Source organism: Hermetia illucens, chromosome 2 (genome assembly GCF_905115235.1).
Source record: "Hermetia illucens chromosome 2, iHerIll2.2.curated.20191125, whole genome shotgun sequence".
Taxonomy (NCBI): Eukaryota; Metazoa; Arthropoda; class Insecta; order Diptera; family Stratiomyidae; genus Hermetia; species Hermetia illucens.
Window position 1 is genome coordinate 110,162,820 of NC_051850.1, and position 17,685 is coordinate 110,180,504.

At 43.2% G+C, this 17,685-nt stretch overlaps 1 protein-coding gene across 1 annotated transcript; it reads left to right on the top strand.

The window, feature by feature from the left end:
- The first annotated feature begins 6,274 nt into the window (after window positions 1-6,274).
- LOC119649804 lies at window positions 6,275-16,448 on the top strand. The gene is made up of 4 exons (XM_038052115.1): window positions 6,275-6,397; window positions 6,452-6,569; window positions 15,845-16,146; window positions 16,211-16,448. The coding sequence occupies exons 1-4, from the start codon at window positions 6,383-6,385 to the stop codon at window positions 16,277-16,279; spliced, it is 504 nt and encodes a 167-aa protein (XP_037908043.1). The 5' UTR covers window positions 6,275-6,382; the 3' UTR covers window positions 16,280-16,448.
- Window positions 16,449-17,685: the final 1,237 nt, after the last annotated feature.

A 17,685-nucleotide genomic window follows, 5' to 3' on the forward strand; every position in this document is an offset into this window, starting at 1 on the left:
GGGTCTTGGCGACGGCCACCCAGAACGCAGCGCCACGTCGCCTATTTTCGACCCCCTCAGCAGGCGCAGCTACCTTATCGATACTGGTGCGGAGGTTTCGGTTCTTCCCGTACCTCAGCAACATCAACTTTTCCCACAACCGCTCAAACTTGCTGCAGCAAATTCCTCCCGCATAAACACATACGGGTATAGGCAAGTGGACCTGAGTCTTGGCTTGCGTAGGACGTTTTCGTGGCGTTTCATCCTGGCGGATGTCAGCTTCCCCATATTAGGCGCAGACTTCTTGTGTCACTATGGATTGCTGGTGGACTTGCAAAATAAATCCCTTATAGACCCCACGACCAACCTTAATTCGTCGGGCCAAATAGTATCTCACACTGACAATAATCTTTCCGTTCTTTTAGAAGACATTACCGACTCTCGTGTTCGGGCACTTCTCCAAAAGTTCAGCCAGATTACTACCGAGTGTAGTCTCTCCAAACCAGTGAAGCACAATGTGCAGCACCACATTATCACTACTGGTTCCCCGATCTTCTCGAAGGTGCGTCCTCTACCATCCCAGAAACTGGCTATTGCACGGAAAGAGTTTGAACAACTCGTTCAACAGGGTATCTGCAGGCCCCCAAACAGCTGTTGGTCTTCCCCACTGCATATGGTCCCGAAGCCAAACGGCGAATGGCGCCCCTGTGGGGATTACAGAAGGCTAAATATACAGACTGTTCCTGACCGATATCCAATTCCACTCATCCACGACTTTGCGCATCACCTCGCGAATTGCTGCATCTTTTCGACCTTGGACTTAACCAAGGCTTCTCACCAAATCCCAGTAGCTCCTGAAGACATTCCAAAGACGGCAATATACACACCCTTTGGACTCTTCGAGTTCACCCGGATGACTTTCGGATTGTGCAATGCGGCGCAAGCCTTTCAAAGGTTCATTGACTCAGTCCTGCGAAACCTCGAGTTCTGTTTCGTATATTTGGATGATGTTCCGGTCGCTTCTTCCACTGAGTCTGAGCACTTAGCCCATCTCGAGTGCATTTTTCAACGTCTCCTTGAGGGCGGTTTAGTCCTAAACGTTGAGAAAAGCAAATTTCTCCAAAAACAGGTGAGATTCCTCGGCCATTTCATTTCCCCTGAAGGAATACAGCCCGACCCAAACAAGGTGCAAGCGATAACAAGCTTCCCGCGTCCAAAGACAGTGAGGGAGTTGGGGAGGTTCTTGGGCATGCTAAACTTCTACCGTCGTTTCCTGCCCAAGGCCGCCCATCACCAGTCCATTTTGAAAGCGTACTTGTCTGGCCCCAAAACTAAGGACACACGAGAGATCGTGTGGTCTGAAGAGACTATTAGCGCGTTTGACAAATCCCGTCAACAATTGGCCGACGCTACACTCTTGGCATTCCCTCTGCAAGATGCACCCCTAGCCGTTTTTGTTGATGCCTCTGACATCGCAGTAGGTGCTGCCCTTCACCAAAAGGTGGATCAAGTTTGGCAGCCGTTGAGCTTCTTCTCGAAGCAGTTGAATTCCGCTCAACGGAACTACAGTACCTACGATCTCGAACTGCTCGCCGCGTATTTGAGCATCAAATACTTCCGTTTCTCCCTAGAAGGCAGGCCGTTCACAGTGTTCACGGACCATAAGCCTCTCACGTATGCTTTGAAACAGAAGCCCGACAAAGCGTCCCCTCGTCAGCTTCGACATTTGCGCTTTATAAGCCAGTTCACGTCAGACATCCAGCACGTGTCCGGCAAGGACAACATAGTTACTGACGCTTTATCTCGTGTCTCCGAGGTTAACATCCCCCTCACTCGATTTCTCGGCTATTGCCAAGGCGCAGGAGGATGACGCAGCACTTCAGAGTCTCAAATCCGACCCCAAATACAAATTTCGGGAGTTGCCCATCTTCGGCTCAAACCTCTCTCTCTGCTGCGAAGACTCGGAAAAGGGACCTCGGCCATACATTCCTGCCATCTCTCACAAGGAAGTGTTCCACGCAGTTCACGACTTAGCGCACCCAGGCATCAGGACAACAAATCGGCTAGTCACCGAGAAATACTTCTGGCCCTCTACGAATAAGGATGTCAATTCCTGGGCCAGAGAGTGCATCGCATGCCAGAAGTGTAAAGTCTCCAGGCATGTAAGGAAAGAAGTGGGCTCATTCCCCCGCACTATCAAGCGGTTCCACACAATACACCTCGACATAGTAGGGCCTTTGAAAGACTCGCACGGTTATAGGTATTGTCTCACAATCATGGACAGGTTTACGCGGTGGCCTGAGGCAATACCTCTGAAAGACATTACGGCGCAATCATGTGCCGAAGCCCTCTGTCGAGAGTGAATACCTCGCTTTGGCGTCCCTGCAGTGGTCATCACTGACCAGGGAATGCAATTTGAGTTCACCCTTTTCTCCGAGTTAGGCAAACTCCTTGGTTTTAAACGCCAGCGGACTACTGCATACCACCCGCAATCCAATGGGATGCTAGAACGTTGGCACCGGACGCTGAAAGCCGCCATTATGGCACGTGACGATCCGTCCTGGTCCCAAGTCTTGCCTCTCGTCCTAGTCGGCCTACGTACAACCCGACGAGAGGAATTTGCTGCCAGCCCCGCAGAGCTGGTATACGGGGAGAACCCGAGACTCCCAAGCGATGCGGTCTTCGACAAGAGATCGGGTCTCACAGAGTCGGGGTTGGTGCGTCTGCTGAGAGACAATCTCCGACGCATAAAAGCCACACCACCCACCCGATACTCGTCCACACCTGCCTGTTCGCCCAAGGAACTGGACACGTGCACGCACGTTCTGGTCAGGACAGATGCCGTCCGGAAGCCGCTGCAGCCTCCATATGAGGGCCCGTACCGCGTTCTCGAGCGGGGAGAACATTTCTTCCAGCTCGAGATCGGTGGACGCAGGAAGGCGGTCTCTCTGTCCAGCCTGAAACCCGTCTCCGCCCCGAAGCAGCGTCGTGCCCGTTTTGTGGATTGACGGTGAACGAAGTTCCGGAATCAGTCGCCGAAACCCCTAGGTTTCATCTGGGGGCGGAGTGATGTGGCGCGGCAGGATTCGCAGCATTCGAAATTTATTTCGAATGTTGCGAATGCGAACAAATAGATGGCGCGGAACTATCCACTTTGCAGAGCTCGCCACGGGAGTAGAGGACTGGCGAGAAAAGTGTGCCATGAGTTAGGGGCAGAAAAGAAACACATGAAGGAGATGATTATTCTCTTCTGCCTCTAACGAGCAAATAGTCACTTCACTTTTTCTTCATTCTTTAAATAAATTAATTAATAAAGTCTAATTGTTAAATCTATCGAGTATTGATTGTAAAAACCCAGTCTATGTTCCGGTGTACCTAAAAAGTGTGGTTTGCAAAGAATTGGACTATTAAAGTTAAAGTCTGGTTCAAACCATGCAGAAGTACACCATTCTGCATACGTGCTCGATGTTGCGGGAAGTACTCGACGGATTCTCCCATTGACCTATCACCGGCCACTACCACCAGCGAACCTTTAGTTTTCAAATAAGTAGGATCGTCCGAGCCTAGATGCTTGGCACTTGGTGCTAGTATTAAATAAAATCAGGCATCTGTCGAGATTGTGATAATTCCGAAATAATAATCGTTGGCGCAACAATGCATATTGGATCAGAGCCTTGAAGTGTGTTAGAGCACTTCATTACACTATAGTGCACTCTAGGAGGCAATGTGGTCAGCATAACGCTCGCCCGAGATTATTACCCTGATTTTACTCAGGTACTCATTTTCAGCTGAGTCGACTGGTATCCAGGGAACAAGCATCATCTTTTCCAATAGCTACTGTGGTTCATTCCACCATAATGGATGTGTCCGTAATTCACTCGGACTGATGCCTCTGAAAGTACAGTCTGCGGAATTCTTCTTCAACTTTATGTGTCAGCAATTCCAGGCTTCTCTGCCGATACATATCTCAAATTTTAGCTACTTGATTAGCGGCGCAATTTCCCAGCTTTCCGGTTCCATCTTTATCCACTACAACCGAATCACTCTAGCAGTACACGGGCACTTTCTCCAGTTGCAAGGAGAAAATTACCTTCTTCATCACATCAACCAACAATAATGCATCATTGAACTCCAACTTTGGGGAAGTTAGTTTTATCTTCAATGATCTCGCCCTTATTTCAGCACAGAGTAGCAACACTGCTATTGCACCATCCAGTTTGGTAATCTCGTTGTACAAAACTGCGGTGTATGTGAACCCCGACGCATCATAGAATCCATATCCGTTCGGCAGGCACGATTGCTTGAGAGCAAAGTTTAAATCCATGTTCAGTAGTTTGAATCTATTACTATTCATAGTAAAATATTGAAAAAACTCTGAATTTGCAATGGAAAATTCCGATTTCTGCAAAAACTGCGAATTCCCCTTTTCTCCGTCTGAACAGAATTTGAGATAAATCATTTTGCAGTTTCGGTCCTGCATAAAGTTTGTCATTCAGGCTTAGATTGGCCACTGTTTTAGCGAAAGCACAGAAAACCGGACGCACATTAGTTGTAGAGCCTTCCAGCTTGGTTACTGGAAGATGCAGAAGATGGAAAACATCTCTATCTTTACAAATGGAAGGGACTTCTCATCCTTGAATGTACTCTTGCATTGTCTTGTGATAGCCTTTGCTTAGGATCCTTTTCCAGCCGTTTCTCCATATTTTATTAAAGTAAACAAATGCTCTGTTCCTGGAATTTGCTAGTAGCGCTATAGTTTTTTTTCTTCCTTCCGCGTATGTTCCATCTGCTTCGCGGATTACCCAACTTTGGTATAATATTTCAAATTCATTGGCGTATTCCTAAACTCCATTTATGTGGCGTTATTACCGCCCATTTATGTAATTTATTGATGTTCTTCAACTTTCTTTTTCAGAGTCTTGATTGATCTTTGATATTGATCTTAAGTCTTCACGGAATACGTGCATCATCATCATATCAACCGTGTATCATCAGGAACTACACCCCATTTTTCCCTCAATTCTTTTGTTCACAAAAAAGAATCACAAAACTTCTCCTGGCTAAAGCCCTTGTTTTCTAAATTGGCTTTGTAGTGTTGAAGGAGTTACTTCATTTTCCGGAAGCTATTCCAAAAAAACAAAAGAGTAAGTATCATTGACTTCGCTGAGTACAAACAAGCAAATTACCTCGTAAACATAACTGAAAAACATAAGACTAAGATTATTTGCTCTGTTTACCTATTATTTTATGAAAAACTCAGAAAAACACTTTAATTTTCGATAAAATGCTGTTAGTTTTATCAACGCAATAAAGAATTCGCTGCAAGTTACAAGGAGTATTACAGTAACCTTCTGTTACAGTGGCGCAAGTAAGAACATAATGCACATACTGCAATCTTATGGTTCATAGCCCTCATTTACAATCGCGGTTCATTGTATCTAAATGCTTTTATGGGACGAGAACTGAAAAATGTAAACCGATAATGACATGGAACTTGTATTGACTAATAATGTTCTCAGTGGATTCAATACGTCCCAACCCATACCTCCTAACAATCAAAGGATTACAAGCGGAATTAATTTTTACTGCATCTAATGCTGAACGAAATCCATTTTAGTGTATTCAAATAGGAAATTTGCCCAGGAATTTGTTTTTTTTTAGTTTCCGAGCTATCAAGTGAATTTCCTTGATTTTATGTCAAAATAAAAGCCACAAGACAATGTTGGCAAAAATTATGGAGAAATTATGAATTCATCATATTTTTAATAATAGCACACGAATTTTGCGCATTAGCGTCTGTTTGTTGAGGTATTACAATGTCAACTATTATTTCTTCATGTAGGTATCCAATTCGGCGAGATGACGTGACTGTTACACAGTCAGCGATGCCCCTCTGCAAATAAACCAAATACCCAGTTCTCGTGTTGTGTTGGTAAGCACTTTTAGGGTTTTGTAATGTAATTTTAGTTGGGAATCTCAACAGTTGACTTCGCTTTTCGCGACTATCAATCCGACACAGCTGTAGAAATGGTCCGATGATTTGTGGTAGACATAAACTACAGATTGGCGGATTGCTCATTTATGGAGTAAGTATAATTTATTCTGGGATCGTAGAGTACTAGTAGGTCGTTGACCTTCTTAGTGAAGAATAAAACGTGAAACCATCACACCTCGTCGTTCCATGTGAATTCCTGATTTCACAAACCCCTACAAAACCCTTGATAGCAACTGTGAGGTTCCCGGCGTATTATTATATTCGGAATTAATTTTATCTAACCACCAAGTAAAATTTCAGATAAGGAAAACTCCATAAAATATAAGAGGTGATCTTCAAGTTCGTTCAGTTGGTTCGTTGGAGCTGAAGTTACTGTGCGGTGAAAGTGTTAAAATTTGTGCATACAGGATGAGATTCCTTGCTGTAAGCTAAAATTCATTTTTTATTATTACGAAATATTCAATTCTTCCATTGCAGATATTCCTCCTGCCACTTTTTGTGAGCTCAGCGTTTGCAATTAGTGCTTGTGGAGTTTGTGGTGTTCATTCAGGAGCAATGTGCATGGACGATGCAACCTTCTCATTCTGTGATCATGGTAATTTTCATACAAACAATTTTCCTGCTCTCTTATGTTTTTGCCTTTATGGAAAAAGAGTATCCTGTAGAAAACCGAATATGTACCGAAAGTGTTTATTGTCCTCCGCATACCTCAAGAATTATTCGGCTAGATCAGTGCCTTCTTGAACATTAGAAATTATGAAATACGGAGTTTGCTTGCTAAAACCTTTACAGAACCCATTCTCAAGGTACATGAACGAAAAACGCATAACATGTATACAAGGCAGTGAATCTTCAGAGAATAGGTATCATTCACTGGATTTACAATTTTCTGCCCTCAATAACGGGTGGTGGAGTGTGGAGAATGAAGCCTCACCTACACTACAGTTGGGATTGGAACCTGCCGACAAATATATCGGATTGTGGGGCTAGCAGCTCTATTTAAGATTAGTGGAAATCCTGTTATCCATTTTGACGTAACGGCAGCTTCTACGTGTCGAACTTCGATACCAGGGATTTGTAAGGATAAAGGACTCTGTGAGGACTCTCATGAACCTTATATCGTCATATTCATGGAAGGATTTTTATTTGTCCTAGTTGCGACAATTTGAAATTCAATTGCTTCACCTATTCGAGCTGATGGAGGCACTATTCTTCTCTATGAATTGTACTACTAGACCGCAAGTCCTAATTCAGAAATGAGTTTGCTGAAAGTATACTTTCATCATCATCAACGGCGCAACAACCGGTATCCGGTCTAGGCCTGCCTTAATAAGGAAATCCAGACATCCCGGTTTTGGGCCGAGGTCCACCAATTCGATATCCCTAAAAGCTGTCTGGCGTCCTGACCTACGGCATCGCTCCATATCAGGCAGGGTCTGCCTCGTCTTCTTTTTCTACCATAGATATTGCCCTTATAGAATTTCCGGGTTTGATCATCCTCATCCATACGGATTAAGTGACCCGCCCACCGTAACCTATTGAACAGGATTTTATCCACAACCGGACGGTCATAGTATCGCTAATAGATTTCTCATTATGTAGGCTACGGAATCGTCCATCCTCATGTAGGGGGCCAAAAATTCTTCGGAGGATTCTTCTCTCGAACGCGGCCAAGAGTTCGCAATTTTTCTTGCTAAGAACCCAAAATTCACTGTCTTACAGTTGTACAATAACAGCTTTGACCCTATGGTGAGACGTTTCGAGCGGAACAGTCTTTGTAATCTGAAATAGGCTTTGTTGGCTGACAACAACCGTGCGCGGATTTCATCATCGTAGCTGTTATCGGTTGTGATTTTCGACCCTAAATAGGAGAAATTGTCAACGATCTCAAAGTTGTATTTTCCTATCCTTATTCTTCTTCGTGTTTGACCAGTGCGGTTTGATGTTGTTGGTTGATTCGTCTTCGGTGCTGACGTTGCCACCATATATAGAAAGTATATTTTGCTACCTTAAAAAGACCACCCAATGGCAGTGTCCATCACTTTGAGAATGTATGTTTATACAAGGTAAATGGTGTCGATTGGTGTGTTTTTGCACCGAAATGTTTTAGAGTAGTAACATAAATGGAGTTTCCTTTTCGTAATTGTGTTTTTAACATGCCATCTATGGTATTGGCAAGAAAGCCATCGATCTTTTGAGACCACCTGCCAGGTGCCACGAGAAGAAGTTGCTATCATTACTTGGTATAAGCAACGGTAGTTTGTGGATTTGAGTCGAAATAAGGGGTAGCGCTTATGATTCGTATCTGTATCTAAGTATGTACGTGACACACAATAATTTAAAGTGTTGTGTTCCCATTTTTACAAAGTGAACAAACGTTATCGTTAGGAATGTACTCCATCTTTTTAAGGTTTTGTGTAAACAAAAAACCTTATTAAAATCGGTTTACTGTCTGTCAGTCTGTCTGTCCGTCTGTCTGTCCGTCACACGCATTTTTCTCGGAGACGGTTATAGCGATTGACACCAAATTTGGTAGAAAGGTGGGAACTGTGAACGCTCACAGATACAGTGAGTTACATCCTATTACTTTGAATTTAAGGGGGGGTCTCCATACATGCAAAAGGGGGGTGTACAATTTTTTTTCATCAAATATAGTCATGTGGGGTATCCAATTAAAGACTTCGATTAGTACTTTTCGAAGCCGGTCTTAGCTTTGACATTCATTGGAAGGGTGGGGAGTTCGGGGGGTTGAAAGTGACCATTTCTTTAAGGGGCCATTCTCAGAAACTACCCAACCGAAAGATCTGAAAAAAAAAATCAGAAGGCTGCCACTATATGGTGCCTAGGCTTCTAAATACCTTCCATACCGATACCTGTTCAAATAAAGTTAATAATAATATATTACTGTAGTTTTTTGTAATTGGCTGGAAAGCCCCCTTACGTTCATCCTAGCACTACGAAATTTTGCAGTGATATAGGCTATAATATAGAGCATGATCTTACCAAGTTTGGTGGAAATCGCACTATTACTAACAAAGTTATAATAAGTCAAAGTTGTTGCTTCTTTGAAAATTGAAGACTATGAATGTCAATATCACCCGAAAGTGGATACTCTCACATAATACATGGATATATTGCGTGCTACGTATCAAGAAATACACAAAACCTTTCGTACCTGAAGCGTCCAGCTTCCGGTTTTCCGACTTGTTTTTCTATAGTACCGCAGTTCTAAATCCATCTGTCAACTCCAAAATTCTCGGTTCCGTGTTTCCCGGTTGATCGCAACGGACATCGAACCTTCTAATTTGTTTTGGGGTTTTCAAGTGGTCAGCCTTCAAATACGGATCAGGCAAATCTTTTTTCCATGATCTGAATCTTGATATATAAGACGTATGTTGCATAAAAGTTCCTATAAGCTACTCTCGCTCACAAGGCTTAAGATGCATCTAAGAACTCGACATCATATCGCCGAATCAAAGTTTTGTATATAATTAATTTTATTTATTGTGTGCAAAACTCCTCTTTTATTTGGAAGCATGATTTTGATTGATGCTACACAAAGTTCCACCAGGGTACTGATTCAGCGACTGTCTTAGCCAGGCAACTGGCTTTTGAGCTCTTTGACCACCAGTTCATTCTGCGCACCTCTTATGCCTTATATTGGAATCCCAATCTGGCCTCCCGGGATTCATTCAATTCCTTCTAATTCAGAGTTGATCTCAATATTAAATATTATTATTCTGTGATTCTATCCTCCGATAGAGGGTTCTTCCGTAACCTTCCAGTTCCCGATTGGCCCATTGGTAAAAGTTTCCGTAGAAGCATGATTAATTCCTGGTGCTACTCACAAATGTTTGCGTGTTTTCTACATTCTATATTTCTAACCTATTGCTAAGGATAAAATCAGGAAGATGTTCAGCTCTTCAATTGATGTCGCTGCTTCCTCAGATCTTGTTATGCGTTTGCTCATCACAGGAGAAGTGGTAGCGCTTTCCATTTCTAGTATTTGAGAATTTAAGAATTTAGGAATTTAAGAATGATGCACGCTCTTGGTTTTTTACAATGGGAATCGCAGACGTTTTCCTTCCAGATCATACCTTCCTTACGGATCACGACTCTGCCCCGGTACACCCAGGGTTCTACAGCTAATACTATTACAGTGTTGTCCTTGGAAATTTCCCTTGCAATTACTGCAAAGGTAACTTTTGCATAGAGGAGGTTCACATGAGCTATCTTAATGCTGGACAGTGGCTCCACAAATGCTTGGGGCTCCTCTCTAAAATCGGAGTGTCATCCTCCGACATGGCACTTTCCTGGGACTCATTGTCCATCTTGAGCGCTAAGAAATCCAAGTCTCGGTATCAAGCTTTTCCTTCTTAATCGGCAGCAGGCCCGCGTCTCTCTTCGCTCATGACCAATCGGCATCTATGACCTCTACGATTCATTCAGGGAGGCTTTAAACCTGCTATGTCCCACGAAGTATCTTTCTTCAGATTCTTCCTGGGCTTATACAAGATGACGTTACCAAATCTATAATTTATACGGCACTTTTGACTGTGTGCAGTACACAAGCTAGACACAGTATGATAGAATTGAGAAGACAAGAGTTGTTCTTTTGAACTAGAGCCGCGGGAACATTACTTAAGGCAATGCTCCCTCGCATTTTATTCATTAGAACCTTGTATTATAGATAGCCACCGAAAGAGTTCTACAAGCCTCAATGCTGAGCTATCTGTAGCAGCATTTGGCTTACACGTATGATCTTTTTCTAATATCTCGGTAATCTTCTTCCAACTCCTATTGGTTTGGCTCCATTTCTTGTCCTTCAGGAAAGCATGCGCTTACAAACAAAATATTATTAACATTAGATTCCTTGATTTTACCAGAGGTTTAGTTTAATGCCGTGGAACAAACGCTGTTGAGGCACTGTAGCGTCACATGCCTTAATTATACGGTGATATTTCTGACTCACCAATTCGATCGCTATTCCTTTTGGGTTGCGGCCGCCTGCCACAACCGGCAGGAATGTCCCGGACAATCACCTACAGTTTGTAATAATTTACACTGTAGTGCTCTTGAGCAGACTGGCACCATTCGGACTTTAACTAACCCTGCAACTACGTTAAGTTTTATTCTTTGTAGGATCATACACGTATCCGATGGCGTTATTGCAAGTATTCTGCAAGTTTTTTTCTGTATGTTGGTGACGACTATCATCATTCCTAACTACGTGATTTGGACTGGCCTGGAGATTTTGATGTGATTCGAAAATTCTAATGCGGATATGCTACCTTTTGAGTTCCATCACGGCATAATCGAGAGGCCCAGCAAAAGCTCCACGAAGGTTTGAGCAGATCCTCAACTTGGGTAATGAAACCACTTTCTTCATTCCGATCAGGAATAAGGCCAATGGGATCAAGGTGCCATCCCCTGACATGGCGGCCCTTACCGGAGAATGGGGGGCGAGAGGGAGCGGCAGGTACACAAAAAAGCTCAGAGAAAACAGGGAAACCCACTTACACGGATCCAAAAACTTTCGACCAAAGTGTCTAACATTCTTTCTACTGGAAAGACTAGTATACTAGGGTTCTCTTACTAGCCGTAATAATTATAGACAAGTGTGCGAACACAGTATGATACTACATGCATGTGTATTGTTATGTTCACTAGTAAAGCTAGGTAATATAATTACACATGTTACTCATCCAACTGGTGCAAACAATACATTATTTAAGGACGCATCTCGACTCCACGATAATGTAGAAGTAAGGAGGGATATCAGAAATCCTGCAGATTGCTCTAGTGCTATAGGATTGCGTTAGGTAACACCAACAGAGTTATTTTGACGCATGCGTCCATAATAAAGCCCATTTTGGTTAAGTAGGCATCGTCTGGTAATCCAGACTGAACTTCCCCGCAGAAAGCTGCTACTGGTTAAGAGCATTTTGAGATTACAGACGCCATAATTTTCACCGACGGGTCAGTTGTGGAAAACTGGGACTCTGAGGTGTTCTTGGAAAATCCAAGTAAGGAACTGACATGTTAATTTAAAAACCAAATTATGGTTATTCCAGGCGGAGTTGTATGCTATCTTATTGGCAGTAGAAAAGTATTTGTGACAAAAATTACCGGATTTCCACCATTATTCCGATAGCTTTAGCAAAAACATATCAAGCCAGTTGGTGTGCAGTTGCGCCCACTTGCAGCTGTAGGGACCAGGGTGGACGAATATCGCTGGGTGGCATGCTAAGGACCTGGTTCAGTAATAGCGAGACACGAGCGTTAGGCAGCAGGTCATCTACTGTAAAGTCTGCTTTGACGAGTATACGCAGCCAGACGGAGAACTCCAGCCAACAGGCAAAACTGGCATCTTTTCCAAGTTGTCACAATTTCGGCAGAAGCTGAATTTCATTTAATAGTAGCACTATGTGCCAAACATTTAGACTTGGACGATTCTACTTACTTTCACGATAAAAAGGCGTTGATAGCCGGTGGTAGATTCATGAGAGAATCCATCGAGAACTCCCCGCGACATCAAGCAGGTATGCAAAATGGTGTACTTCTGCATAGTTTGAACCAGACTGCGTCAGAGTCCCAGGACATCAAAGGAAACCGTGAGGGAGACGCCAAATTTCTTTGATTTCCCGGGCCAATGACTCCATAGTTCTTCTCCACGTTTTCTGTTCAATGTTACTTATGACGAATAAAAAAAACCTTAATAACAACGTCGTGGCCCGTCTTGTCAGCTAACAGTACGCCAGGTTTCTTGTGCGGTATGTGGCAGTCAGTTGGAGCTTTCCAATCCCAATACATACTGTAAGCAGAACTACCAAGTACTGTTTGCGGCTCATATTGGTAAACATGTTCCCATGATTAGCCCATGTTTGTACGCAAGGGTTTGACGAACCTTACATACAGCATTATCGCTGTTCGTGTATTTCATCGGTGCCATTCCTGAACAGAAATGAGATGATCCAATGTCTCTAATGCCACACCACACATTCTGCACTGATCGTTCTCAACCCGCTCCTTCATTATGAGCTTCTCATAAGCTCGAGTGGCGACCACTCCAAACTGAATGGTACACATAAATCTCTCCGTCTCAGGGAAGAGCTCCCAAGCTCACAGCCATCTGTTCGACAAATGCAAATCGACAAATGGTTGCCAAAGCCAGTTCATGTGTTTACCGTGCATTGCCTTCAACTTCCATTCATCAATGCACTTTGGCATGACTTCACCCCACTCAGAGGATTGAATGATAGTAGATTGATTGATACGAACAGCCGTGTGCAACGGACTCACCTCCTCTTGGCTGTAAAAATAAGCGCACAGCGAGTCGAGTTGGAGGTGATGTTGTGCCGCCACGTCCATCACACCCCTGCCTCCGAAGTGACGAGGCAAGTTCATTCGCTCCACGGCAGAGCTTGGATCATGCATGTGGAATTTTGACATAGTAGTTCATATTCATCGCTGGAAGTTTTCCAGATCGGGGTTCGTCCATGGCAATATTCAGAATGCATAAACCAGTGAAGGGATAGTGAATAAATTCAAATTCTACCCGACTCGGCAATTCTCTTGTTCTTCAAACAGAATGTTGTTGGTCTTGAAATGCGCATTAACCCTTCCATTAATAATGAACGTTATATAACGTTATATATAATTTGTAGAGGGTTGGTAAGCAAGTAATCGATCTTGCCTCCGCGGTGTCCTGCACCGTGTCCTTTTTATGGACAAGGAAGTCACTTCCTGCAGTAGAGAACAGTGAAAATTGCTCCAGCAGGCTCATGACTTGATTTATGCTAAATTTTTTATACCACAAATTATGCATCCAATCCAGAGCAGGATCTCTCCAGTTCTTCGAGCTGCTTATGGCTCGTCAAGCCTCCGCTTGGGCGGGTGTTTTTGGTGGCACTCAGAATGCTGCTGCTGAACGGATAACCCCCAACCCAATATTCTTTCGCTTCTGTCACCGAAAACTGTACTGTCTGGACACTTTGTTGGAATCGGTCGAGTGATCAGAAAGAACTCCGCTGGTTCCTCGCGTATGTTGCATTCCGGACACGTTTGGAGTGGGTTTCGCTAATTGCCTACGACAGAAAGTTCCTTTTTTAGTGTGTCCAGAATTTCAATGAAAGGTGTCTCACTGAAGATGGCATAGCTCCTGTAAACCCTCTGCACTTTATATTTCACTCAACTGCTGGCATTGCCAGAGCTCATTTTCCTAAATTGACTGCCTTAATTAGTCCCGCCGACATTCCAGACGAATTTTTCATGGTCAATCTCTTAGGTCACTCATACCAATAACGTAAAAATGAATCTTCTGACCGCCGCAGCTGTACCACAATGCACAGATGATTGTGGTTGTAACAGCAACATTTTAGCACATAGCTGCGATGCAATGTCATCATTGATTTAAGATAGAATTTTCGGAATTGCTGGAGATGCATAGGGCCTGGGAATACGTGGTCCATTTTTGGGAACCCTGTATATGCGCTTTGGAATTCGTTTCTAACCTCAGCGGAGACTTCAGCTGAATGGCGGAGAAGAGTACTTCGGCGAGTATTGAAACTGTTAGCGGCAGTGTGGCGTGGTGTTCTTGATGCCATTGGCTCTGCTCCATCCACTCTTTGTCACCAGTTTACGCGATGACTTCAAGTCGATGAGGGCCGGGATTTTGTCGCTACCAGTAACAAAGAGGCACTGGTCTGCGAATCGGTGAACAATCACGGACGTGAATTGCACAAAACTCCGCCGTCATTATTTCGCAGTACGAGCGGATGATAAACATGTTTATCTTCTCAGTTCACTTCATCCGATTGTGGCGAAACAGCTTCAGCAAGCGGAGCCACGCTTCTGGTCATCGTGGCGCCTAGATGTCGAACCGCCCACGATTTGCAATTTCGACGCCGTCCCGTCCATTATGAAAGCCCGGCCCAGTTACCAAACCAGGCGACTGCCACCGGTTATCCGTGCCTAAGGCCCAGTACGTAATTCCTCCTTCTCCTCATTTTTGGGTTTGCGTTTTATTTCGTATTTTCCTCACCTATCTGCTGAAATACTGCGGTGGCGTGAAGCCATTCAGGTTGAAGCCATATATCCCTCCATCTTTCTGAACCGAGCTCCGGAGCGGCTACGGCGGCGCCTTCTAAGAAAAGCAATATGAAAACCTTCGTATGCCTTTTGAGGGGATTGGGGTGGTATCCCTCGTGTATGTCCAAAACGAAGAGAGAAAGAGAAGAAAAACTACCCTTCCGTGATAACTTTTCATTAGATCTGAGGTTGGGCTCGAAAAAGTTGTGATTGATGACCAAGTAAAACAATATACTTTATTGTCATCTCTAACAGAATTGCCGAGCACTTGACTCCATAGAGGTTTAGATAAGCTTTGGCACACAGGAGAATACTAACGGGAGCAACATCCTTTTATAAGCTGCCTCCTCGGCCGTTTTCTTCTCAGTGAAGCGTTCATTTCTGTTCCAAATAAGTGATAACTCAGTGGCCCGCCTTTGGTCATCACAGCAGTTATTGGGCATTAACCCAACACGCAGGGAAATAACCTCCACCGTAAGATATACACAGAATGTCAGTCTAACATTGAAGTGGAGATTCTAGCTGAAAACTACATCAGTGAAAGTAAAATATGAGTATTAAATCATCAAACTCTTCATACCTGAAGCATCGCACCCGATTTCCTACTTGTTTATATGTACAAATAATCACACCTTTGTGCCAATCTTCCGGTATAGCTAGCGTTGCACACTTGATTTCTCCAGCACTGAAGGACCTTATTATTCTATATTCATAAAGGCTACAAGTAAACACTGCATAATATAATATTGTGACATATTACACGTCTCCTACTATTTCCAGCGAGCCGAGCACTTCCTGGACGACACAGCTGTCCTACTGGAATGGTCTGTGCCGACAATTTCACCATTTGTGTAAATGCCACTACCATTCCCAAAGGAGCCGCTACCTGCGAAACTAAATGTGGAAAATGTTCAGCTACCAATCGTTTTGCTTGCCGAAGTTCAAACACGTTCTCCTTGTGTTATGGAAACGAGCAGCCATCGGATGTGGAGCACAGATGTCCTACCAACCAAATTTGCAGCACAACTAAAGACCCCAGCTCCAAACAGTTCTGCTTCGATCCTGTCACCTTGAATGACGAGGTTTGTATATATTCGTGATCAGGACGATTTTAGCAGCTAAACTTCGACTATTTCTATTTTGCAGGATATTAGTTGCTTTGATAGCTCGAGACCCTCCAGTGTATTTGCAAGATTTATTGCAGCAGCGAAGTGAATAACTTAGCTTAGACCCCGAGTATAATTATTGAATTAATTTCACCAAAATCACGATTTATTTTTGTTTTGTTTTACGCTATTATATATAATCCAAAATGTCAGAAATTTAGAATGAAATTATGTGAAGTCAATGATTTAGCTTTAAATATACATATACGAGCAGCTATTTTGAGTGTGTTGAATTCTCCGATGCACACCTAATTTACTTGGTTCGCCATTTTGAAGATGTTCTTTCATGAAGGATATTGAAACAATCTCAAATATTTCAAAGTTTATACAGATATATTTTTAATTATATTTATAGCATTTAACCGATCTTTAGGAATGGTTACGTTGGCTAACTCTGATTTGGTCATTACTATTACATTGTCTAAAAATCCACGTGCAACCCAACTGCAGTGGTAGAATTAAATATGTAACGGCCTAACTTATTAGAAAAACCATTGTGCTAATTAGAAAACGTCCCCCCCCCCCCCCCCAAATTAGTCGATTGAGATAAAGTTTAAGAATACACTCGAAGTTTGGTGTGGAAAACGACTAAAAGGAATTGAAATTTATGAACTGACAATAACGGTTCTAATGGGGCCTGACCTCACTATCGAAAGCGGTTTATGGTTGCTTTTTGGAACTTGCACGCATTCTACGACAACGGTATCGCCGGTCTCCAAAATGCTCGCTTTCTCCAATTTGACGCGCAAAGTGAGATGAGACTCTGAAGACTACCGGTCTCCCTTTTGCGGCATTGGGCTTTTACATCTGGATCTGGTGTCGGACTGTTGGCGACGGCTACTGCCAAATGCATTTTCCTGATCTGGAAGATTCATGTTGAGTTATTCTTATATATCCAGTACCCCATTACGTAGGGAACATAATCTCCGCTTGAAATCCTATTTAACTTAACGCTCCGCAGTTAGTTATTTTATTTTTCCAGTTTATCTTGACAAAAAGTATGCATAACCAGATTTCGGAGTCTTGAAGTTTATTTAATAATATTTTCTATAATATCCATGTCTCAGCACCATATAATAACAACGTCCCCTTAATGTCCTTAACACGAAGAGTGTGCTGACATCGGCCTTGAAAGAAACGATCATCTAATGGCTGCTCGACTCCCCAATGGGCCAAAGAACTTCAACCTTCCTCACCCCACCTTAAGTCCATTATAGAAATGCCATAGGATAGTCTATAGCATCAGGCCGCAAAGCTTTGTTGAAATGCTTTCATTATTAACAAAATTATCTTAGATAAAAGTCGTTAATTTTGCGTAAAATTACTACTCCCTACTCTCGTTAGCCTGATTTAAATAATACATAACCTTTATATCAATGGAACTATCCCGCCAAAATATCCTTACATAAAAAATCCAAGACAATTTTCGTCCTCGGATCTTTTGGGCACCCGTTG